The sequence below is a fragment of the Berghia stephanieae genome, chromosome 1, assembly GCF_034508935.2.
Source record: "Berghia stephanieae isolate SIO BIC M18660-M18661 chromosome 1, UCSD_Bste_1.3, whole genome shotgun sequence".
Classification (NCBI taxonomy): Eukaryota; Metazoa; Mollusca; class Gastropoda; order Nudibranchia; family Aeolidiidae; genus Berghia; species Berghia stephanieae.
Genome location: NC_088360.1, coordinates 56,010,131 through 56,035,130, shown reverse-complemented (window position 1 = coordinate 56,035,130; position 25,000 = coordinate 56,010,131). Strand labels below are relative to the sequence as shown.

At 38.1% G+C, this 25,000-nt stretch overlaps 2 protein-coding genes across 3 annotated transcripts in view; one reads left to right on the top strand and one right to left on the bottom strand.

Moving 5' to 3' along the window:
* LOC144977979 (glutaminyl-peptide cyclotransferase-like) overlaps positions 1–9,385 on the top strand; it is a 105,120-nt gene extending 95,735 nt beyond the window's left edge. Inside the window, exon 8 of one of the 2 annotated variants that reach the window (XM_078923388.1) lies at positions 6,182–9,385. In XM_078923388.1, the coding sequence (XP_078779514.1) occupies positions 6,182–6,333 (152 nt within the window). In that variant the 3' untranslated portion in view covers positions 6,334–9,385. Of the gene's footprint in view, positions 1–1,364; positions 1,486–6,181 lie in introns of those variants that run through there. The other variant, XM_078923395.1, reaches the window with a different exon arrangement.
* Positions 9,386–17,538: 8,153 nt separating this feature from the next.
* LOC144977970 (uncharacterized) lies at positions 17,539–24,994 on the bottom strand. The gene is made up of 5 exons (XM_078923379.1): positions 24,961–24,994; positions 23,293–23,369; positions 21,803–21,865; positions 21,526–21,588; positions 17,539–21,026 (listed from the first exon to the last, which is right to left on the bottom strand). Exons 2-5 carry the CDS (start codon positions 23,334–23,336, stop codon positions 20,876–20,878), a joined length of 321 nt encoding a protein of 106 aa, XP_078779505.1. The 5' UTR covers positions 23,337–23,369; positions 24,961–24,994; the 3' UTR covers positions 17,539–20,875.
* Between the last annotated feature and the right edge of the window lie 6 nt (positions 24,995–25,000).

The window sequence follows — 25,000 nt, the reverse complement described above, 5'->3', positions numbered from 1 at the left end:
AGCGCTTTACAGGGGTCCATAGCGAACAGCAACATTTCAGATGTAGGACGAGACATGACGCCTTTTAGGCGATAATACAACAAAACAAACAAACAAAAATAATAGTAGTTCGGACAGAGACAATGCGGTTAACGACCATGTACTCATTTTATACCTGATTACGGTGAGAAAATGTGAGTAAAGTGCCTTTTCCAAGCAATCAACTATTTGCCGCTCACGGCGGGACTTGATCCTAGGACATGTGACGAACGATTTTCTTTCACTGCGTGATGTCTTTATCATTCGTCAGCGTCTCATTCAAAACCATTTCAAACTTTGTGGAGATATATATTTTCCAAGGCAGATTAACACCTCCAGTAAGATACTCAAAACATGGACAGTCTTTTCTCCAATAAAGCTCTAAACTTTTCTAACGGAAAAACTGGTCAATAGGTGGGAAACCTTCCCATTGTATAACGGAACACTCGCTTTCAGCTTAAGGCTTATTTACCTGTTCAAATTGCCTGCCCATTGTATCCATACCTCCTGCTAATTACGTTTTCCAAACAAGACTCCAGCGTGCATAGGCCCTGGGGTTCTTATCTCGTTCAAGAGTAGCTAAAATTGCAATTACTGTTCTAAACTCTCCGTTATTCTTTCTTACCAAAGCATCTGAATATCATTGGCTATCTAAAACAGGAACATTCTTTTGATTGGCTATTCCCATAATTCAGACGCGCTCCCCAATTCACAAAATCAAATTCATCTCAGAATCGAATCACACACACGCTAAGAAGCCCAAGAACGAAGAGCTATCCCTCCAATTTCAAACCTGTAAAAACTTCTCGGCTGAAGGTAAAATGAATTATTGGTTAATATTCAAAGTGGAACGAGATATTACTGTGGATTCAATGCTTAATCTACTATTAATATTATAGTTTGTGTATATATTTTAATTGTGCTATTCCATGGATGTTCGTAAGTTGGAATAGCTGTACAAAACTATATATATATGTATCTTATACTATAGTTAACATTTGTTTATGATCTATGCTATTATTTCATTTATATTCAATATGTATATTGCTTGAATGTCTTTACCCTACCGCCAATCGCCGGCCACACATAACCTCAATTATAGTTAATAAAAATAAATTAAGAAATGACAGGGACACAACCCTGTTAAATTCTCATCATGTAAGATAGCTCGACTGTCAGTTGATGTTTGATACATATGTAATAACTACCATTATCATGGAGTTACTGCTTCTCCTTGCCTTTGTCGGCAAATAAAGGCTATTTGATGTGTCGCTCTAGGACGATCCGGTGGCGAAAGACAAACTCGATTGGCTCTAAGACCTTGTTGTTTTAACTCTTAATTGAAGGTCCTTGTCCTTGAAGCACCCAGCCCGTGCCGAATCCCTGCCTCCCAGTCCTTGCATAGTGGTAAACCCCTGATGTCAGTCCCTAACTACAACACACTGTTGTGAAGTCCAGAAAACCCTGCAAGCAGGAGCCAACCCTGGAACTAGCTGATACATGGGCCTCAATCAAGCAAGCCGGCAGGATAAAGATAAGCCAAACGGGCTTATACCATTTTCAAATGAATCACATACCGACACATATGATTATATCAAAGTAAACAGATAAATAGATAATAGATTAGATCCACGCAATTAGAGCTATTCTTCCTGATATTAAATAAATACTTATTCTTTTTATCTTTTCCTGTAACAATCTAATTAAACTTTATGTATAGAATTGTTATTATTGTATTGGGCGTTACTATTGTCTTGACTCACTTGTTATTAATACAATTAAGTTATAAGGCACCCTAAGGCAATTCTTAATCACCCCTAGATTAAATCTGAGCCGTTTGTGGTATAGGTTGAGGGGCGCAGCTGGTAACGAGAGCCATAGCGCGCTTACTAGTTCGAATCCAGACCATTGAGCTATCGGTTGGACTCGATCCCACAAAAATAACACACAATCCGCCACAGGACCCTCCGATCCAAAGGTGAGTGTCATACCGCTCGACCACATAGCCGCACCTATTCATAATTCATTAAAGTAACGCTTACGATAGTAGTAAACGGCGAATTTTGTGCTTTTAAAAAATACAGGATTGCAAATGAGAAGAGTTCGAGTAATCTGTGAATAGCTAAATTCATGATTTTAAATGAATTAAGGAAAGAACATCACTTTCCATTAAAAAAATAAATTAATGCATTTCAGTACTATTAAATTGGTTCTTTAAATGCGCCAATGACGTCGGTTAGTGGTCTCTCTCAACTAGTCGTTCACATGATATAAAATTCGTCTTATTTTTATATCATATTGGCTAAAATTATGAGGCATCCCTTTTATCACTTTTAAAAAAAAACTTTAAGAGATAAATATTCATCTCCCGCACTCATTCGGTATTACTAACAAACAAATAAACAAACAAAAAAGATTTTAACGAACAAAATCTGTGTTTTGTTAGTCTAAGCAGATACATCTGTCGGATCGTCATAATTTAAACAAATATAGTTTTTTTCAAAGTTGATAAATAAGTATAGGTGTAAAGAAAGGGGAAAACCAGAAATAGATAACACGAAAACGAAAAAAACAAACCGCGATGGGTGTCACTCGAACGAGATCCTCTCGGTAATGATGTCTGGATTAGAATGATAATAATCACCATTAAACAGGCTGGCCTTTTGAATTATTCTTAATGTTGACAAGTGAAATTCGAGCTATAATTTTCTTCCCTGGGTGTATTAAAGGGATAAATCTTATAAGAAATAACACGAGTGAGGTTATAATAATTAGAGGCTGCGTGGCTCAGCGCTAATACGGAGTTATAGTTACAGCCCGAAGCTCACCGACCGATCGACTTTAACGAACACGTGTTCAAATTTTTCTCGCGTCCTCTCGTCTAATCTCGTCACTCCGGAATAGAAAGAGGATGTGGAGCTTATATAATATAACGCAATGAAAGTTCTGTCCGATGACGGGAGGGGGGATATCACCTCTCCAAAACTTACCTTATTATATGAGATCTTGAGATTCTTATCCAATCATCGATTGCTCGTTTGACAGTTCGCTTGTGAAGAGTTAGGAGACCATCTCTTGATTTATGGGCAGGCGGCTTTGCGTAAAGGCGGTGAGTGTTGTATACATCAAAGAGTACCGCTGACCGATGGGTAAAAATGGTTGTGTAACCCAAAAGCCCTGCCGACTCGACTGCAAGGTCTTGTATGTAATAGTTGCGTCACCATCTTAACGCTCAGGAATTAATTAGGGAGGCAGGACTCTCAGTATATTATATTATATATATATATATATATATATATATATATATATATATATATATATATATATATTATATATATATATATTAAAAAAACAAACAACGCTTTTGAATCACACGAGACACATCAGTGTGCTCGTCGCATTGTGAATTGAAAAATGAGATATAAATCAAGAAAATCGACCGGAAAATAAAGAAACTATCATTAAATTTTAAAAAATTGAGCAATATTTTTTTCAAAATCAATCTACTAGAAAATTTTTTTATTTCTAAACCTATTTTTGTGAAACAAAGATAAATGTTCTCCTTTTTGCAAGCTGATTCAAACAATGTGGTTTTCAAATTTATCGTATACGTAATCATTTGGAAGCTACAGAGAAAGGTGTTTTTGTGTAATCCATTTCACACACACACGCGCACACACACACACACACACACACACACAAACATATACAAACAATACACAAACAATACACAAACAATACACATCCCTGGTCATCTATTGCCTATATTATTAATGTTAATATATACATCCCATGCCGATTGTCACTACTCCCCCCCCCCCCCACCCCCAACCATTTCCACCATCCAAGTACCAGCGGCCTTTTCTCTTTGATTTCGTATCATGGTCTACCCGAAGCCCAACACCTCGATCGTTTGTGGGTCAACCCCCCCCCCCCTCCCCCCACCTTCCCCCGTAATCAATTTATAATTTTCTCTCTGTATAGAGCGCCACATGCACAATTATATACTATTGAATGACACTGACCCCTTGCCCCTCCCCTAACACAAGCCAACAGCAACCCAAGCTATCCTATATCACGTGACCTTAGATCCGACGCTGCATACCGCTTGAGAGTCTTCACTATCCAGATCTCGTTCATGGTCACGTGAGAAGGCTATATCCGTTCGGGTTCGGCGTTCGGCGTCTCGTTCGGCCCGATTTTGTTAAAAGCCTATTGTCTTTGCTTGGAACCCGAACGGTATCGAATTCAGCTACCCGCTGCGTTGTGTGGTCTTGAGCAAGTCACCACGCCCAGGCTCACTTTGCCGCGCCGCACTGCGACTGACGCCTGGGCTATTTCCAGTCTTTACCGTGGAATGGGCCCTAAAGACACTTTTCCCTTTCATTCTATGTATTTACTTGTTCCATAAAAGTTGTCTTGAACCCCTGCGTTCAGACTTGTTAAGATCTGTTTTCTGTTCTAGTAGGTAGGCTCCAAAATTTATTAAAACCGTTTAGATATGTCCTTTTTATGTGAAATATATAATATTTCATATATTATAATATATAATAATATATTATATGCATTTACACATGTCGGTGAAAACCTAATATGGCTAACTGATTTTAAATAAGATTTTATTAAGAAAATATACATTACTTCCTTTTTTTTTTCCATTATCATTTTTATATAGTTTTGTTGTTGTTGTTTTAGTTTTTGTTATTTGCATAGAAATATTTTTGAATATGTATTTTTACCGACAATAAATATTCATTTCAATTCATTGCGTTTAAAAATTTGATTTAGTTCCCAATACGTTCTCCCAAGGTTACGTAGCAGTTATGGGAACTTGTTCTAAATTCCAAACGCATAGGTTCAAGAAATCTATAATGTTATGTCATGTTTTGACAATTCACCCGTGAGTCTTAGCAACGTCAACGAACTGAACAATATGTTGCAGTGCAACCCGCTGAGTGGCGTGGGTGTTTTCATTTCTTTACTCGTCCCTCCCTCTTCGATCTATGACCCTTAACACAACGTCTTTGACTTCGAAAATATGAATAGTAATAAAATAATAAATGGACAATTTTAACTGGTCATTGGTGGCGTTATTATAAATGTTGTTGTTGGTGGTGGTGGTGGTGGAGTTATTGCTGTCGTTGTTGTTATTGGTGGTGGTGGTGGTAGTGATGGTGGTGGCGTTATTGTTGTCGTTGTTGTTATTGGTGGTGGTGGTGGTAGTGATGGTGGTGGCGTTATTGTTGTTGTTGTTGTTTTTGTTGTTGTTAATGGTAGTGGTAGTGGTGATGGTGGTGGGGGCGTTATTGTTGTTGTTGTTTTTGTTGTTGTTAATGGTAGTGGTAGTGGTGATGGTGGTGGTGGCGTTATTGCAGTCGTTGTTGTTATTGGTGGTGGTGGTGGTAGTGATGGTGGTGACGTTATTGTTGTTGTTGTTTTTGTTGTTGTCAATGGTAGTGGTAGTGGTGATGCTGGTGGTGGCGTTATTGTTGTTGTTGTTATTGTTATTGATGGTGGTGGTGGAGGTTGTGGAGTTATGTTGTTGTTGTTTTTGTTGTTGTTGATGGTGATGGTGGTTCGTTACTGTTGTTGTTATTGTTATTGGTGGTTGTGATGGTAGTGGTGGCGTTTTTGTTGTTGTTATTGATGGTGGTGGCGTTATTGTTGTTGTTGTTGTTGTTGTTGATGATGGTGGTGGTGTTGTGGTGGTGGTGGCATTAATGTTATTGTTGTTTTTATTGATGGTGGTGGTGGTGTTGGCATTAATGTTATTGTTGTTGTTATTGATGGTGGTGTCGGTGGCGTTATTGTTGTTGTTATTGATGGTGATGGTGGTGGCGTGGCATTATTGTTGTTGTTGTTGTTATTGATGGTGGTGGTGGTAGTATTATTATTGGTTGTTGTGGTGGTCGTGTTATTATTGTTGTCGGTAGTGATGGTCATGGTATTATTGTTCGTGATGATGGTGGTATTACTGTTGGTGGTAGTGGTGATGGTTCATTGAATCTTGTGAGGATGTTGACAAAGACGAATAATACATGCTCCATATAGCATAGTAAATATTGAAATATCAACCAACGGATATGTTGATTTCTTCACATTTTAACTAAAAAATATAATATGCTTGGAATCCAACAAATTAAACTTATTCTATTTCCCACAGGCGTGCCCATTCTCCATCTCATCTCCACCCCGTTCCCAAGCGTATGGCATACCCTAAATGATGACCTCGACCACCTAGACAGGACAACAATATCAGAATTCGCCTCTATTTTCAGGATGTTCCTCTTCCTCCTTTTCAGTGGCTCCATCTAGTGGTATTCCCACTCTGCAAATGGTGTACTGTCCAATTTGTCAGCAATGCATGTCTCAACGTTTGTTAATGTTGAAGGTTTCTAGAATAAATACTGATGAATGGACGGATGGTGACATCAGAGGTTTACCTCATGTTATAATTGCAAAACGAATACCGTGTTTCGTGACATGGAGAAAAAGTATTACGGAGATGATAACGACAATGACATTTCATTTGTGACAAGAGAGCAGGAAACGTAATGATGAATAGAGTACGAGGCAAAAATCTCATCTTAGCACTTAGTTATATGAAAGGGTTTCATAAATTTGCGACACATTTCTTTTAAAGCGAGGACTTTGGAGTCGACGAGAATATATTTCGTCATGTGTTACAGTTTAATTCTTCTTTTTATTTTTAACTTGAAGAAGCGATTGTTCAAAATATGTGATTGTAAAAGTATCAATTTTAACCTATCGATTCTTGAAGCTCTGACCAATGTTTTAGAAATGTCAATTTTTTTCTTCAGAGTGCGATAGAATTTAAAACACATTTTGGTGAGGTTTAAACTCATACACTCTATATTCATTTATTCATTTCTTCTTTAATTACGAGAGTTGGGTTCTCTCATCTTTGTTAATAGCATTAATTTTCTTGGCTTGGTGCTGAATTTGCTCGCAGTTTCAACTGACATAGAGCTGTTCCCTGAGCTATTCTTTACATAGTCTATGGTGAAATTTCATTCTTGACAATCTGTAGTTTTGAGAATTCATTGGCTATTCTGCGATGTGAATGTGGTGTCTTTCATTCACATAAGAGCTGTTGTTGACCTGTCTATTCAGCAGCGTGGCATATTGACGGCATATGGTGGTGCCATGATTAGAAGAAAAAAAAATTCTAAAACAGTGAACACGATTAAGAGGAGAGAGCACACGTTAAAAACTCTCTTTTTTGGAAGAGAAAGGGGAGGGTCGATGGTTTCTACGAGTGGACAAAACTCACAAAAACAAATAATTCATGAAAACAACAAGCCACAACACTGAGATACAAGTCCCGTGTGAAAAGGTCTTTGTAATTATTCTTTGTCCACCATTTAAAGGATTGGATTTGGTAGATAATGCAATCAATATGTGATAAATGTAAATCAAAAGAGAAAAACTATGACAGAAATTACTTACTTTTAGTACTTGTAAAGAAAATCTGCAAATCTTTTAAAAATTTGTTTATTGAAATCTGGAATGGCATCTATTTTAGCTTTGTGAATTGACAGAATCATTAACGAATTTAACCGCTCCTGTTTCATTGAATTTCGCAAGAAATGTTTCACTCTTTTAAGGGTGCTAAAATAACGTTCAGGGGGTCAAGAAATACGATGGAAGTGGTTAAGGTCACTATAGCCTATAGATGTCCATGATTTGTCAGTGTTTGTTGTATCTGTAAAAAGTAGACAATAAAAACAAAAGAAACGTTTTTTTCTAAACTAACCGTGAGCCATTCATGTCTGTCATACCATGTCACTGAAACAGAGCGTTTTCGAGATTTCCACACCTGTGTTAATTCAAAATCAGTTGGTTGGTGAGGAACTAGTCTTTTTATTTCTAATTTGTCATCTAGTGTCAATCTCCCAAACGGTCGGTGAAGTAAAGAGTCAACTTGATTCATTGCAATTCATTGTTTAACAAAACAAAACTTCAAAGTATAACTCAAATAATGGAAATCAGTGGAATACGATTAATGATTTCACAAATAAAAGGTAGATTCAGATCTTAAAGCATCACAAAGAAAAAATCACTCCACTTAAGTACTTAAGAAATAAAAAAACACACCAAAGTATAACTGTTGACAATCTTCGCTTTCTTTCTCTGACTGACACAAATACACACGCACAAACAGACACACACACACACACAAATAAACACTCATACACACGTAACCACCAACTCGGCACTACACACAAGAAAAATGTTGGTAAATTCGTCCACAATGCTTCGTTGCAAAGAATTACTTTATTCAATAATCGTGAAAAAGAGGAGGGGGGGGGGGGGGGATTTTGATATGTCATATCTTTAAGTTTTATGTTGTTTTTCTTTGCTGATTACAAATAAACTTGACAATGATCAGTGTTTTTGACAGTTAATGTAATATTTTGGATGGCCGAAGTTACCCTAATTATGACGTAAATGGTGCAACATTGGCGCATCCCCCCAGTCCAACGGTGGAGCTCTCAGATCCTGGCACAAGTCGAGGGTTTTTCCGCTATTTGAAGATAGTATAATTCGACCCAGTTTCTCGCTCAATCAGCTGTAGCGATACTAATGGATAGAGCATTAACTGGAGCTTGGGATTGGATTGCTTTGCACCACGATGTTGATTCGGTCACTAATTCGCGCAGTGATGTCACCAACACACGAGTCGGCGCAGTGCGTGATTCGGAATCTTGAATAGAATGGAGACTAAAATGCAGTATGTTGTTGGCGAGTTGGCGAAAGACAGTGGAGTTATAATTTCTGTTTTATTTTTAATTAAATTATGCTGTTAATGATTTTTAAAAGATTGGTGCGGTGCCTGGCACCATTCGATCCAATGGCCCCACGCCACTGTGTCTATTCTTTACACATTACGGATATGTGGTCTTGTGGTATGATATTCGCTTTTCAAATCGGAAGTTCCTGGGTCCGAGCCTCGTTCTTAGCCGTTAACAGTGTTGTCTCTGTCTGAAAGTTATAATATCGCCTAACAGGTGTTATGTCTCGTTCTAGTTATTATGTGTTGCTGTTTGTAAGGAACCCTTTGGAAAGCTTTTTGAGCACGTTTAGTGGGTATTGCTCTATATAAAAGCTAAAGGTTATTTTTTACTTTATTGTTGTTGTTGGTATGTGTTATTGTTTATCTTCTTTGGTGAGGTAGAATGCCACGTTTTGGTCTCTCGTGATTAAAACAAAGGCTCCATCTTGTTGCATTCTGTTAACCTTAACTTCCGTTCAAATTAATTTACCCAATCCGCACACATACACACACACACACACGCACACACTCTCTCTCTCTCTCTCTCTCTCTCTCTCTCTCTCTCTCTCTCTCTCTCTCTAAATAAATAAATTAATTAATAAATAAATAAATCAGTTACTTTTGAGACTTTAGACATGTTTAACTAAATCCTTGATATGTTTGTTCTTATCGTTATGTTCTGTTTTGAACAGGGTCTGTTTCTGTTGTTTCTTTGGTATGATTTTAGATAATTTTTTTTTTTTGGCGGGGTGCGTGGTTGGAGGGCAGGGGTTTGGGGTACTTTTATTATTTTTTCTTACGTGTGTGTACATGTTTGTTTCTGTGTGTATATGTGTGTGTGTGTGTGTGTGTGTGTGTGTGTCCGACCGTGTGTGTGTTTGGTTTGTTGGATTTATCTCTTCTTTAATTTTTGTTTGTTTATTGTGAAGTTTGTTGGGGGGGGGGGGGGTGTCAAATGCAGTAGATTTTATTGGATTATACGCTCTAGTGTCTGCTCCCTTTGACCCCAAAAATGTCCTCACGATAATATCTTGACTAAAGTACCATTGTTAAGGCCCTTATCACGTATCTCACTCAACATCAGCCCCCCCCCCCCCCATCCGTTTCACACACACACACACACACACACACACATACTCAACGCATACATACACACACAAACATCCACACACTCTATCTCTTTCTCTCTCTCTCTCTCTCTCTCTCTCTCTCTCTCTCTCTCTCTCTCTCTCTCTCTCTCTCTCTCTCTCTCTGTTTTGTTTTTGTTTTTAATGGTTTTATGGCACTTGCAACACATTAAGGTCATATCAGCGCCAGTAAAAAGGAAGAAAATGTGATAGTAAAAAATTCTAGAATTACAATTAAAGCATCCAAGATTAAGGAAGACAAAGGGGAATTGGTTCAAATAGGGAACAGATGTAGATTCCAAGAGTACAATATCAGTGTACTTAGTTTGAGATCAAGTCTCACCCAGACACAAGCACAGGTCCCTGCTACGAGGAATACTCAAATGTTTACAAATCATAAATAATACATCAACAAAACATAATACAGTGCATAACAGAGAGATGATTTACAAGGAAAGAAATATCATCTCCGAAAACTAACTATACATTTGACTGTTTCCCTCCCATCCAGGGTCAGGACAAAACCAAGTAATCTCATTCCAAGACAAAGACAGAAAGCATGTTGGAAAACAGACATAGGGGGATAGAAGACACAGTATGTAATTCCCTGCCCACTAATTATTTTAAAATAAAATGTAGTTCGGTCCTCAAGGTTGAAGTTTCTGTATGTTATAACGAGGAAGTTTTTTATGTTTTTAAGGGTTTTACGGCGCTTGCAACACATTTAGGTCATATCAGCGCCAGTAAAAAGGAAGAAAATGGGATAGTAAAAAGTTATAGAATTACACTTAAAGCACCCAAGAAAAAGTAAGACAGGGGAACTGGGAACAAATAGGGATCAGATGTAGATTCCAAGAGTATACCACCAATGTACTTAGTTTGAGATCACCTATAAGTCTCATCCGGACACAAGCACAAAATCCAACAAAGAGGAATACACTCAAATGCTTACATTATACATTCAAAATAACAAATATAATAATACATAACAGAGAGATGGTTTACAAGGAAAAACAAATATCATCTCCCAAAACAATAACTATGCATTTGACTGTTTCCCTCCCAGCTAGGACTCCGGCCAAGGCCAGGACAAAACCAGGTAATCTCATTCCAAGACAAAGACAGAAAGCATGTTGGAAAACAGATATAAGGGGATAGAAGACACAGTATGTACCCCCCCCCCCCCTGCCCACTATTAGAGCTCTCTCTCTCTCTCTCTCTCTCTCTCTCTCTTTCTCTTTCTCTCTCTCTCTCTCTCTCTCTCTCTCTCTCTCTCTCTCGCACACACACAAACACACACACATATAAAAACATACGCACATCATATCAAATTCCATAATGTTAAACAGGTTGGATATTTCCAACAAATCAAATTTGGCACCCCAAAAAAGACCGGGTTTGTATTTTGTTGTCGACAAGGGAAAAAATGCATGTTAATACCAGATAAATACCTAATGTATGATATTTACTTAGTCTTTACTTATAATATTATTGCGCATAATGTTTTATTCGGTAGGATATTGACAACGAAACCAACCAATAAATGATGTCAGTCTCTTTCTTTGGGTCCAAAAAAAAAAATAAAATAAAATAAGATCTGCAAATGGCGAAGATGGTGACTTTAAGTGAGTGGCGACAAAGCTAATTGACATTCAATTATATATCATTTTACGTTTATCAAGTTCATCGTGTAGAATTATTATTAAATGGATTGATAATTACAATGCGTGCATTATTTTTTCTTTGAGTGAAAGGAAATTGGGAGAGTGGTTGATGGGGAACTAAAGTGGAATCCATGTATAATAGATCCAGGTCCGCGAAGTCCCAGATTTGAGAGTTTTTGCCAAGATGAGGGTAATTTAATTTGATCGATATTTGAAGGACGAGTTTTCTGGCTAAATATTTTAATACACGATTTTACCAGAGTACCAGTTTACAAGTTATTCAACAAATGATATAAGCACAAGTTGTGTGTGTGTGTGTGTGTGTGTGTGTGTGTGTGTGTGTGGGTGTGTGTGTTGGTGTGTGTGTATGTGTGTATGTGGTCAATAAATGACTTGTCAGATTTTTAGTATATAGTTTGACATGTTATAAGCTGTTACATAATAACCTTTAGCCTTACTGGAAAGACTTCTTGTGAGAGTGGCATCATCAAAATTTTGATAATGAATTTGGGATCAAATCTCTTCCTAACCAAAGTGCGATTAATCGAATGTTTTGTGTGTGTGTGTGTGTGTGTGTGTATGATTGTGTGTGTGTGTGTAAGAGAGTATGAGCGTGTTTTTGTGTCCGCGTGTGCGCATATTAGTAACAAATCTAATAGTTATTTGATAAAGTTAACAGGGTTATCGATGACAAATAGTACCTCTTATTCAGGTACTGAAGTTCACGATCTGAATAGGAGGTAATTAGCTTTATAGTTGTGAAGTTTTGGCCTGGACATCCTGTTGGGTTGGGGGATGGGGGGATGAGAGGGATGGGTTTCTAGACCTTTTAAATATATGTATTTTTCATCGTTGTGGGATCCCTTTGTGTTATGGCAATGGACTGGAGGCTGCTGTTTCATCAATATCTAACTCGAATTCTATGTGATTTCCTGCTGATCTTAAAGAAATAAAAATGAGTTAATATCAAATTACAAATCTTTATTGAGTTGATTATTCCTATATTTGATTGTTTGTTAATGTGGTGACCTGGGCTCTTAGTTTAGTTAAACTGCTCTCGATAATCTGAAAACCTAATCTCGAAGGCATCCATTCTCGTGACCAGCGACCGCAAAATTAACAATAAATAAATAGATAAATAAACGCTTCCCGATTAATATTATTATTATTATTATTATTATTATTATTATTTTTATTATTATCAAGTAATCAATGCTTCTTCTTCGCCTTCTTCTTTTTCTTCTTCTTCTTCTTCTTCTTCCTTCTTCTTTTTCAAAAATCCCCTCTTGCTGTTGCACCGACATACTATCGTTTTGGTGGGCCTTTTATGGCCCGGCTGTACGCCCGTCCGATGGGAATCCAGCGGTTTCACATCACATCGAGATATTGAGACATCAAAAAGGGGGGTGGGGTTTAAGTTGTGGTTTATGGTGGGAATGAAACTTCAAAAGGCTTCAATGGATTCTGGACGGTCCCAGAGGCTTTTGGAATGCTCCGCACAGCTCAAGATGGCTTTGGACGGCTCCAGAAGGCCTCTAGGCAAGGCGGTTCTGGACTGCTCCAAACGGCTTCAGGTGACTCCAAACTACCTACGGGCGACTCTATATGACATCTGGACGTTTCCAGACTGCCTCTGGACGGCTCCGAGTTGGCCAGGATGGCTCCACATGATTTCGAACGCCTCCAGACGGCCTCTGATCCAAACTACCTCCAGATGTTTCTAGACGGCCTCTAGATGGCTCCTGATGGCTTTTGGCGGCTTCTGACGCGTTTGATTGGGTCTGGGGGTTTCAGACGGCCTTCAGAGGTTTCAGGCTACCCCCGGACGGCTCTGAATGAGCTTCTGCAAAATGCTTCAATGTATCCAGACGTTTCCAAAGAGCCTCGGACGGCTCCAGATGGCTTCAGGCGGCTTCGAGGACACCACAGACGGTTCTGGATGGTTCCAGACTAGACGGCTCAAATGGATTCAAGCGTGTTCAGATACCTTCGGACGGTTAAAAAAATAACTTTAAAATCGTGACAAAATAATGCAAAATAACACTATCGATGGACTGCTCTGGGTGGTTCCATACGGTTTCAGAAAACCTCCGGACAGCTGCGGTCTGCTCCAGATCGCTCCAGACTACCTCTGGCCGCCTCTAGACAAATACGGACGGCTCAAGGCAGTTTCCGAGTCGATGGGACGCTTCAGATCGCTCCAAACATACTCTGGTCGGCTCTAGGAGGCACAAATTGGCCTCCGAACGTCTAAAGATGGATCTCGAGCTACCCCAGAAAAATCTAAAAATGAGAGGCACCTGCATTATTCATTTTAAATGAATTTATAAATTGTAAATTATGTATCATTTAGTTTGTATTAGTTTTATGGCGCTTGCGACACCCAAAGGACATCTTTAGTTAAAGCACAAAAGAAAAAGTAGGAGGATTTGTTCAAATAGAGAACAGAAGATTCCATGAGCAATGTGCCTATTTTGAAGTAACATAAAAGTCACATCCAGGTACAAGCAAAGGATTCTGATATGAAGGATACACTAAAATGTTTACAAAGTATCTATTCAAAATTAAATAACAATAATAGTTTGGTAATAGAAATAGAGAGATGATTTATAAGGACTAAAAGTCCAGCTCAGACACAAGCAAAGGATCCCGATATGAAGAATGTACTTGCATGTTTACAAAGTAAAATATTCAATATTCAGAGCATTTGATATCGCGTAGCATCCACTAAACAAGCTTAAAGCCCTTATTTATAATGAGCCCCTTGACAACAGAAACAAGTAGGACGAGATACGCCGGTTAGACAATAATACAATTTTTTTTTCGGACAGAGACAACGTTGTTAAGAGTCGGGTGCTAATTTTACACCTGAGCACGGCGAGAGCAGTGAGCAGTGAGCCTTTTCTAAGGGCTCAACTATGCGCCGCTCAGAGCAAGAACCGAATCCTGTGCCTTCCAATCTGAAGTCGAGTGTCACACCACTAAAACACACAGGCAGGACCAGGAAAAAAAACACCGAGTTTGTTTTTAAGGGCTTCCTGGCGCTAGCAACACATTTAGAATATATTAGCGCCAGTAAAAAAAAGGCAGAAATAATTGTTAGTTTGTTTTTGAGGGTTTTAAGGCGCCTGCAACACATTAAGGTCATATCAGCGCCAGTAAGAAGGAAGAACATGGGATAGTAAAAAGTTCAAAAATAACAATTAAAGCACCTAAGAAATTTGATTAAAATAGGAAACAGATGTAGATTCCAATAGCACCTAAAAGTATCATCCTGACAGAAGCACGGTCCCTGTAATATAATGCACAAAAGAGAGGTGATATACAAGACAAAAAATATCATCTTCCAAAACTCTTAACTATACATAATTTGACTGTTTCCCTCCCAGCCAGGGCCAGAACAAACCCAAGTACTCTCATTCCAAGACAAAGACATAAGGCATGTTGGAATACAGATGAAGTGGAATGGAAGACACAGCAAGTGCCTCCCTGCCCACTATGGGAGGTCAGGAACCCCACATATAAAAAGGCAGAAAACGGGTTGGTAAAAAAGGGCCAGGACAGAATAGGGTAAACACACTTCAAGACAAAGACAGAAAACAAATCCTTCAGAAAACAGATATAGGGGTATAAAAGACACAGCAAATGATCTCCTGCCCACCATGGGAGAGCACCACGGAAAGGTTTGTTTTGTTTTGTTTTTAAGCGTTTTGCGGCGCCTGCAACACATTCAGGTCATATCAGCGCCAGTAGAAAGGAAAAAATGGGATAGTAAAGAGTTCTAGAATTACAATTAAAACACCCAGCCAAAAAAAGCAACACAAAGGCGAATTGGTTCAAATAGGGAACAGATGTAGATTCCAAGAGCACACGATCAGTTTACTGAGTTTGAGATCACTAATGTCTCATCCAGACACAAGCCCAGGTCCCCGCCAAGAGGAACACACTCAACTGTTTACGAATCATACATATGTATTTATGTAAAAGGAAAAATAATACAGTGCATAACAGAGAGATGATTTACAACTATACATTTGACTGCTTCCCTCCAAGCCAGGGACGGTATCCGGCCAGAGTCAGGACAAAACCAAACATTCTCATTCCAAGACAAATGTTTTTGTTTTGTTTTTAAGGATTTTACGGCGCTTGCAACACATTAAGGTCATATCAGCGCCAGTAAAAAGGAAGAAAACGGGATAGTAAAAAGTTCTAGTGTTACAATTAAAGCACCCAAGATAAGGTTTGTTTTGTTTGTTTTTAAGGGTTTTACGGCGCTTGCAACACGTTTAGGTGAAAAGGAAGAAAACGGGATAGTATAAAGTTCTAGAATTACAATTAAAGCATCCAAGAACAATTAAGACGTATGGGAACTGGGAACAAATAGGGATCAGATGTAGATGCATACCACCAATGTACTTAGTTTGAGATCACACATAAGTCTCATCCAGACAAATGCACAAAATCCATCAAAAAGGAACACACTCAAATGCTTACATTATAATTTTAAATAATAAATATAATAATACATAACAGAGTCATGATTTACAAGGAAAAAAAACATCCTCTCCCAAAACAATAACTATGCATTTGACTGTTTCCCTCCTAGCTAGGACTCCGGCTAGGGTCAGGACAAAACCAAGTAATCTCATTCTAAAACAAAGACAGAAAGCATGTTGAAAAACAGATATAAGGGGATAGAAGACTTGGAAGTACTTCCCTGCCCACTATGGGAACAAGAAAAGGTAAGACAAAGCGGAATTTGTTCAAAGAAGAAACAGGTGTCGATTCCAAGAGCACTCTAACAAAGTACTTAGTTTGAGATCACTAAAAGTCTCGTCCAGACACAAGCACAGGTCCCTACTCAAATGTTTTACAAATCATATATAATATAAAGATAACATAATGCTGTGTATAACAGAGAGATGTTTGTTTTTGTTTTTAAGGGTTTTACGGCGCTTGCAACACATTTAAGTCATGTCCGCGCTGTAAAAAGGAAGAAAATGGGATAGTAAAAAGTTCTAGAATTACAATCAAAGCACTCAAGAAAAAGTAAGACACAGGGGAACTGGGAACAAATAGGGATCAGATGTATCATCTCCCAAAACTAACTATACATTTGACGGTTTCCCTCTCAGCCAGGACCAGGACAAAACCAAGTAATCTCATTCCAATACAAAGACAGAAAGCAAGTTGGAAAACAGATATAGGGGGAGAGAAGACACAGTAAGTATCTCACTGCCCACTATGGGAGGTCAGGAACCCCACCCAGATTCCAAGACAAAGAAAAGACAGAAAGCTTTTTTTTTTTTGTTTGTTGCTTTAGGTCTCTTCCAACACAATTGAGGTTATATGAGAGACCGCTGAAAGAAAAAAACAAGCAATCTAACAAAAAAAGTACAAATGTAAATCAAAATCATAACCTAAAGATATCATAAGCTAAATTATAACTAACCAAGAACAAACAGGCAGAAGATTTACAGAAAAAAATATCCCCTGTCAAAAATACAATCACAAACCAAAGAATGAGGATAGGCTAGTAAAGAGAAGAAGAAACGACATCACTATCGGATCGTACACCCATGCGAACATCATAGGTATATGATTCAAGGGTGATGCTCCCATCCAACCACCCGCAAAGACAAAACAAGTTGGAAAACAAATAAGAGGGGCATATACCTCCCTGCCCATTATGGGAGGCCAGGAACCCAACCCAAGGAAAAGGAAAACAGATGAAGGGGATAAAAGACAAAGACAAAGCAAGCGACCTCGCCTTCCACCATGGGAGGTCATAAGACTCCACCCAGGGATTATTAATCAAATAGGATAGATGAGATTATAAGCGTGTGAACAATAGTGGAACACAACAGTCAGCAGGAGAAGACCCCCCGCCCCAACACAAGGAATTCAAGAATGAAAATTGAAGGCATGAATGTTTAAATTCAAATCTAAGAACACAATGTTGAGCTCTCAAATTTAATACAATACTCATAATCAGTTTTTGCATAATGCATCAACTATCTACATCAATAGTAAAATTTGGGTTGGATTGCAAGTATGGATAACAATACAAATTTATCAGACCAATATGTTTAAAAATATGTATCTGTAAAATAATATTAACAATGCCATTATATTCATGTCTAATGTATTTACTTATCTTAGCGGCGCAGTGTGGTATCATAATTCTTCTCTTGAAATACCTCTGCCTTTTCGGACATAGGGGCCTGCACAGAAAAATTATGTGCCCACAATAGGAATTGTAACATAGGTCAAATCAAATCAAATTCAATAAACATTATGTATATTACAAATCAATGCTTAATATCTCAATGACAAGAGAATACAAAGATTAAGTCATCTGATATTATTACAAAACTATCATTAAAAGCTGCTTACAAGATTGTAAAAAATCAAATCAGAGAGGACGAGACAGACTTTCTAGAAAAAAAATTGACAGTTTTTGAATCTCAAAAACCAAAATCAAATCTACCAAGAATAAACTTGTTTATACCCAATTCTCCAACCAAGTCGAGATATTTTGCCAACCCAAATGGTCTCATTCCAGATCAAGTCCAAAAAGTGAAAGGAAAGTTTTTGTCTTTATGGTTTTTATGGCAATTGCATGACTTAAACAAGGACAAAATACTGCATAGGAAATGACAGTAAGTTTTGGATTACAGTGCCTGCAATATTGCAGAAAAGTTAGAGATGATTCACAAGGAAAATATTATATCTTTACTATAGATCACGGCGTTTGGCGTAATGCATGTTGTTGACTAATCAACCGCTCTGAATTCTATCTCTGAAAGTTGTGTTGCGAACAACACCTTTGTTCATAAAAATTAAAACATTTCGAATGTTACTATGTTCTCTCACCATACTTGGGATTAAAATGAGTATCAGGTCGATAACAATGTTGACTCTGACGGAAAACAATTCTTGAAATATCGCCTAAAATGTCTCGTTCTACGTGTTACGTTTTAATTTGAGCATGTTAAGTGGACATTGCATAATATATATGTTAATATTGGTAACCTAGTCCCTTGCTCCCTAAGGAGTCCAAGGGTGGCCACCCACTTTCCCGCTCTCTAGCCGAGCGTTTTCACTCTTATTACTTAATATCGAACTTTGGATTCAGTCACATAAAAATGTGTCATATCCATTAATCAAACCATAAATGAGGTTTCTTCTATAATACATCAAAATGTTAGAATGTTTGACAGGACTTATCATTTTACAACATGCATTTTCACTCTCACCACTTCAGCCAAGATAATATCTAATTTTAGATTTAGCCACACTAAACCGTGTGATAATATCAAATTAAACAAACCATGAAATGTGGTTCAAAAATTGAACTTTCTCTCTGATCCGATATAATTAGGAATTGTGAGGGTTTTGAGTGGCAGGTCACCAGATGGTATTGAATAAAATTGGAACTTTAAAAAAAAAAAAACAATACAAAAAACAGTACCACAAGTATTTGGGAAATTACTGTATACAATGAGATCATGTGTGCATTCTTGTAATATCGCCTAATAGACATCATGACTCAATCTACTCATTTTACTTTGAGCATGTTAAGTGGATATTGCGTTATATAAATGCTGTAGTCTATTAATTCTTACAAAATACCTTATTAGTGATAGTACTTTTGTCGGCAAATCTAAGGATGATTTAAACTAAACCCCTATGAAATCTTATGTATACCCTGATAAATAATTTTAAAAATTATTTCTATTTCTAAACCCAGGCCATCATATCTTAATTAGTATTAGTATCATTCAATTTGGAAGGAACGGAAGTTGATGGGAAAGAACGGGATTTGATATGAAAGACATAAAAGGCTTATTATAAACCTTTACTGGCACCAAAAGGCATCTATAAGAATACAAGGAGTATTGTCACCATATGCTGAAATCAAAAGAGGAGTCAGACAAGGTTGTGTACTGTCACATATCTTTTTAACTTATACACAACGTTTATCTTCAGAGAAACTGACCATCTACCAGGGATCAAAATTAGATATACGGATGACAATATGTTGTTGGCAGAAAATAAAAATGATTTAAAGACGCTGTAAAGAACAAAAGTGAAAAGTTGGGATTGGGCAAGAATGTGAATTAGACCAAGGCAATGTTGGTAACAAGAAAGGGAGAAGCATTAGTCAACATAAATATTAATCGAAAAAATCTAGAAACAGTATTTAGGACAGCAGGTAGAAAACACTGGAGAATGTCATCATGAACTTAAAACCAGAATAGCAATAGCAAAATCAACGGTAGATTGAATTCAACTCAGTACCAAATTCCGTGTTCTGAAATGCTATGTTCACTCAGCACTGCTTTTTGGTTCAGAAACGCGGACCCTCAATAAAGTACTCGAAAAAAACATAGAAGCATTTGAAATGTGGACATTTATACAACTTGAAAAGATAAGCGGGAAAGTCAAATTATAAAAAAAACAACCAAGAAGTTTGTGATACCATAGAAATTGAAACAACCTTGCTCCACACAAGAAAATCAAGAAAACTTATATTTTGGTAATGTAAAAAGAAAACTCCATTATGAAAAATATTTTAGAGGGCAAAGTTGAAGGCAGAAGACCAAATGGCAAACTACCAAGAACATTTATGGATGATGTGAAAAGGCAGCTGAATGTAGCCAAAAACATGCAGAGAAGAGTGGTGCACCATTTCAAGACGACCTCTACCTTAAGAATCTTTTAGGTTGTTAGAGTATAGATTATAAGAGGACTGAGTGCAACTTTGGAGGATTCTTGGGGGGCTGGGGGAGGTGTTAATATTAGTAACCTAGTCCCTTGCTCCCTAAGGAGTCCAAGGGTGGCCACCCACTTTCCCACTCTCTAGCAGAGCGTCCGTCGCTGCTTTATCTACTGTGCATGTGGTCTTTCCCTAGGCAGCATTGGTTAGTGAGGTTATACTATGAATATGACTGCCACATGATCTTTTAGCTGAATCAGGGTATGAGTTTCCTAGTCTAATCAAACTATAGATATAGTGGAACTGAAAGTAACCATGTCTGTGGTGAAAGATTGGGCATTTAAATCTTGGTGAATGAAATTCTTTAAGTGCTTGTATTTTATAATCTAGGATTAAAAATAATAGATAGGAGAGTGTCGGAAAGAGGAAATAAAGAAACATGAAAGGAGGAAATGAAAGAGGCAATGGTGATAAGTCACCATTGATTGTGAAAGAGGCAATGGTGATAAGTCACCATTGATGGTGAAAGAGGCAATGGTGATAAGAGTCACCATTGATGGTGAAAGAGGCAATGGTGATAAGAGTCACCATTGATGGTGAAAGTGGCAATGGTGATAAGAGTCACCATTGATGGCTTGAGGTGCTTGACTTGCTTGACTTGCTTGACTTGCTTGACGGTGGCAAGGATGATCAAGCCACTGAAATGGGAGAAAAGAAGAAATAATAAGACGATTGCTATACTTTTATTACTTTTTTTTTAATGGTATACAAATCATTAAAAATCTGCCATCCGCAGGCATTTTTTCCCTGCCACGCGATGATATAAAATCTGCAAATTTGGTGGAAAATCTGCCAACCTGGCAATACTGATCACAGGTAGTTTACAGTTCACAGCTGTTGAAAACTCTTTGTATCTACTTATCGTGTATTCATTCATTATTTATTCAATTAGCTATTATTGTATAGCAATAATAATTAATTATCAAAGTATCATGGTGTCTTTTCTTCCCTACAATGTCTTCCCCTGTTAAATAAGTCAACAGAGACACATGAACGCACATGCACGAACACACATACACACTCTTAGAGAGAGGAAGAGAGAGAGAGAGAGAGAGAGAGAGAGAGAGAGAGAGAGAGAGAGAGAGAGAGAGAGAGAGAGAGAGAGAGAGAGAGAGAGAGACCAACTGGAATTCCTACCTCGAGGTGAAGTCGACAGTCCTATGAAGAGTGCAGAATCCTCTCCCGTCTCTTCTTGCCGTCCTTTAGAGAAAAAAAAATGTAATTCATGTTTATGTTGTATAATAGTAAAAAATTATCAAAGAAATTAAATAAGTCAACAGAGACACATTCACGCACATACACGCACACAAACACACACAGAGAGAGAGAGAGAGAGAGAGAGAGAGAGAGAGAGAGAATGAGAGAGAGAGAGAGAGAGAGAGAGTGAGAGAAGGAGACCAACTGGAATTCCTACCTCCAGGTGAAGTCGACAGTCCTTTGAAGAGTGCAGAATCCTCTCCCGTCTCTTGATGCCGTCCTTTAGAGAAAAAAAAATGTAATTCATGTTTATGTTGTATAATAGTAAAAAATTATCAAAGAAATTAAATAAGTTAAATAAGTCAACAGAGACACATGCAAGCACATACACACACACGTACAGAGAGAGAGAGAGAGAGAGAGAGAGAGAGAGAGAGAGAGAGAGAGAGAGAGAGAGAGAGAGAGAGAGAGAGAGAGAGAGAGAGAGAGAAAACCTACCTCGAGGTGAAGTTGCTCGCTTGAAAATGCAGGGATGATAAAGCCACTGAAAATGACTATGGCACTCCTAGAGTAACTTTCAGGATCATGTTGGCCGAGATTGCAACAGCAGAACTCAAGATGAAGAAAGTGGTGTTGATATAAAAGTGATGGCAGGGATGTAGATGATGAAAGCAGCAGCAGTGACAATGATGATGAAAATGGCAAGGCAGGTGACGTGATGATGGAAGTCACTCCGGCAGGGCTATGGTGGTAAAGATGATGATGATGGGAGGTGATTCTGATGGCAGTGGTTGTGTTGGGAAGTGATAGCTTTGGATGAGATGATGGGAAGTAATGGTAGAGTCATAGGGGTTGTGATAGAAGCGACCATGCTGTGAGGTTAGTGGTAATAAGTGAAAGCCGTGGATTGGCGAAAATGATAGAAGCAGGTTCAACAATAAAGATCCGATAAATGGCACAATTCCAAACCCAGGATCGAAATGACCCCAACCAGAAAGAATCAAACAAATCACATCCCTATCCCCCGTCTTCAAGACAAATGTAAATCAACATTCTGCCCAAACACATTCGGGTTTCCTGTAGGCCTCCAGTCCACCTACTGCACTTGGGTATGGACCTGAGACACAAACAAATACACCCCCACCGGTAGAAGCACACTCATCTGTATTTCAAATACATGCGAATGCCAACCACAATCATCTTGTCAACAAAGAACACGAATGTAACTCACCCGGCCCCAACCAGTTGGAATCAACTCGAACCCAAGTCCAGAACCACACCACCACCATCACTTTATCACTGAATCTGCCTCCAGCATCCTCATCCTCCCCACAACTTCCATCCACCACCACCGTCCTCGACGAACACAATCCCTACATCACAATCACTACAACCCCACCAATACCACCATCATCCCTTCCTCCACTGTCACCTCCCTTCACAACCATTGCCATCATCATCACTTCTCATCATCATCACTTCACCATCACAACCCTACCATCATGATTTCCATCATCTCGTCACCCAACAATGCCACCTTCACCAACAATGTCACTACTGTTGCTCCATCATCTACATCCCCATCATCACCTCGCCACCAACAACACCTCCATCATCAAGATTACTGACATTGCAATCCCAGGGGCCCTCCAACATGCCCCATCCAGTTGCTCCGCTGAATACCATATTCATCCTCAATGGCCTCACCACCCCTGCATGGCCATCCGCCCCAACCGCCCCTGTATGGCCATCCTCGTTTCCAGGAGCTTGATGACATCAAATATCTGCAACACAAGGTAGGGACTGATAATAAAATGTAGGTAAAACAACTCAATTCTTTGACTTAAAAATCGAGTTTATTATTGTTGATTCTTGACTAACCACCGAGTTTTCTAACTTTCAAGATTTTCAAGGCTTGGCTCAACTAAATAGTTGTTAGAAAGAAAAAAAAAAAAAAACATTTACCACTGCAAGGCTTTTTCCGAGTTTTTAACAGATATGTGCAAGTGCATGTGTAGTCTTATTATACACATAACATCTTGTGAGAGGCCTAGTCTTAGTATATACATAATATTTTATGAGTAGCCTAGCCTTAGATAATATCTTGTGAGATGTCTAGTCTTATTATATACTTACTATTTTATAAGTAGCCTAGTCTTAGATAACACTGTGAGAGACCTAGTCTTAGTCTATACATAATATTTTATAAGTGGCCTAGTCTTAGATAATATCTTGTGAGAGGGCTGCTCTTAGTATATATCTCGAAAGGGTATTAAGTCTGTTTTTTTCAAATTTATGTTTTTGTACCCAATCGAAGCTTATTTTATCATTGAAAATTTGATACCAAATTTATAAAATTCTGATTATTAATTTCCGAGATATGAGCCATTGAAGTAAGGAAAGTATAAAAATCAAGTTTTGAGAAAACTGACTTTGAATTTTAGGCACCTGTTTCGTGCACAGTTGAATCAATGGGCAAAGATAACACCTTGGATACTGCATTAACAATTTAACGAGAGTAATAAAATTTGTCGTGTGCTTCGAACATAAATTTAATAATGTGCATACAAAGTTTTGAAATAATCCAATCATTACTTTTGTAGTTATTTATTATTATATAAGAAGGAAACAAAAAGGTTTTACCTGCAACAACAAAATCTTATCAAACACTTCCACATTATGTACAACAAAACAAAGAAACAAAACAGCATGAAAGATGAGAAGCTGGTTGGTTCAACTCAGAGTTAAAAAAGGCCAAACAAAGGAGAGAGGCACAAAGCAATGGCAAAAAACTGGAATAACTGTCGGTCATGATATTTACTGTGCCATGAAAAGAAAATTAAATAATTTTATAAGGAAAGTTAAAAAGGATAAAAAGGATTATTACAATACAAAATTTAGAAACTTAAAATCATGTAAAGAGCAGCATGGCACCAGGTGACAAACAATTTGTTAGGGAAACAGAACATCAGAACTCTCCCAAACAGTGAATCAAACTCTAAGCTAGCTGAGAGTTTTGCGACCTCCTTAACCTCTATGATTTTAAATATGAGGAAAGAGACGAATCACCCAAAAACCTTGTTTCAAAAATTTAAATGGAACTCAACTGTGCATATTTGAACCAGAAACAGGAGAAGTTCAACAAATTGTGATGAACAGTCCAGCAAAATTGTGAGATTTTGACCCAATTTCTACATGTATATTTAAAGAGAGAGAGAGAGAGAGAGAGAGAGAGAGAGAGAGAGAGAGAGAGAGAGAGAGAGAGAGAGAGAGAGAGAGAGAGAGAGAGAGGAAGCGAGAGAGAGAAAGTAGAGCGAATGTGAGAGATGAAGAGAGAGAAAGAGAGAGAGGGTAAAGACCAACTGGAATTCCTACCTTGAGGTGAAGTCTCCTGTCCTTTGAAGAATAGACAATC

Coding starts and splice junctions, on each gene's coding strand:
- LOC144977970 (XM_078923379.1), bottom strand. CDS start 23,336: ATGGCCATACAGGGGCGGTTGGGGCGGATGGCCATGCAGGGGTG. Junction 21,866..23,292: donor CGGATGGCCATGCAGGGGTG/GTGAGGCCATTG, acceptor TTTTCTCTAAAG/GACGGCATCAAGAGACGGGA. Junction 21,027..21,525: donor ACTGTCGACTTCACCTCGAG/GTAGGAATTCCA, acceptor CTCCCATTTCAG/TGGCTTGATCATCCTTGCCA.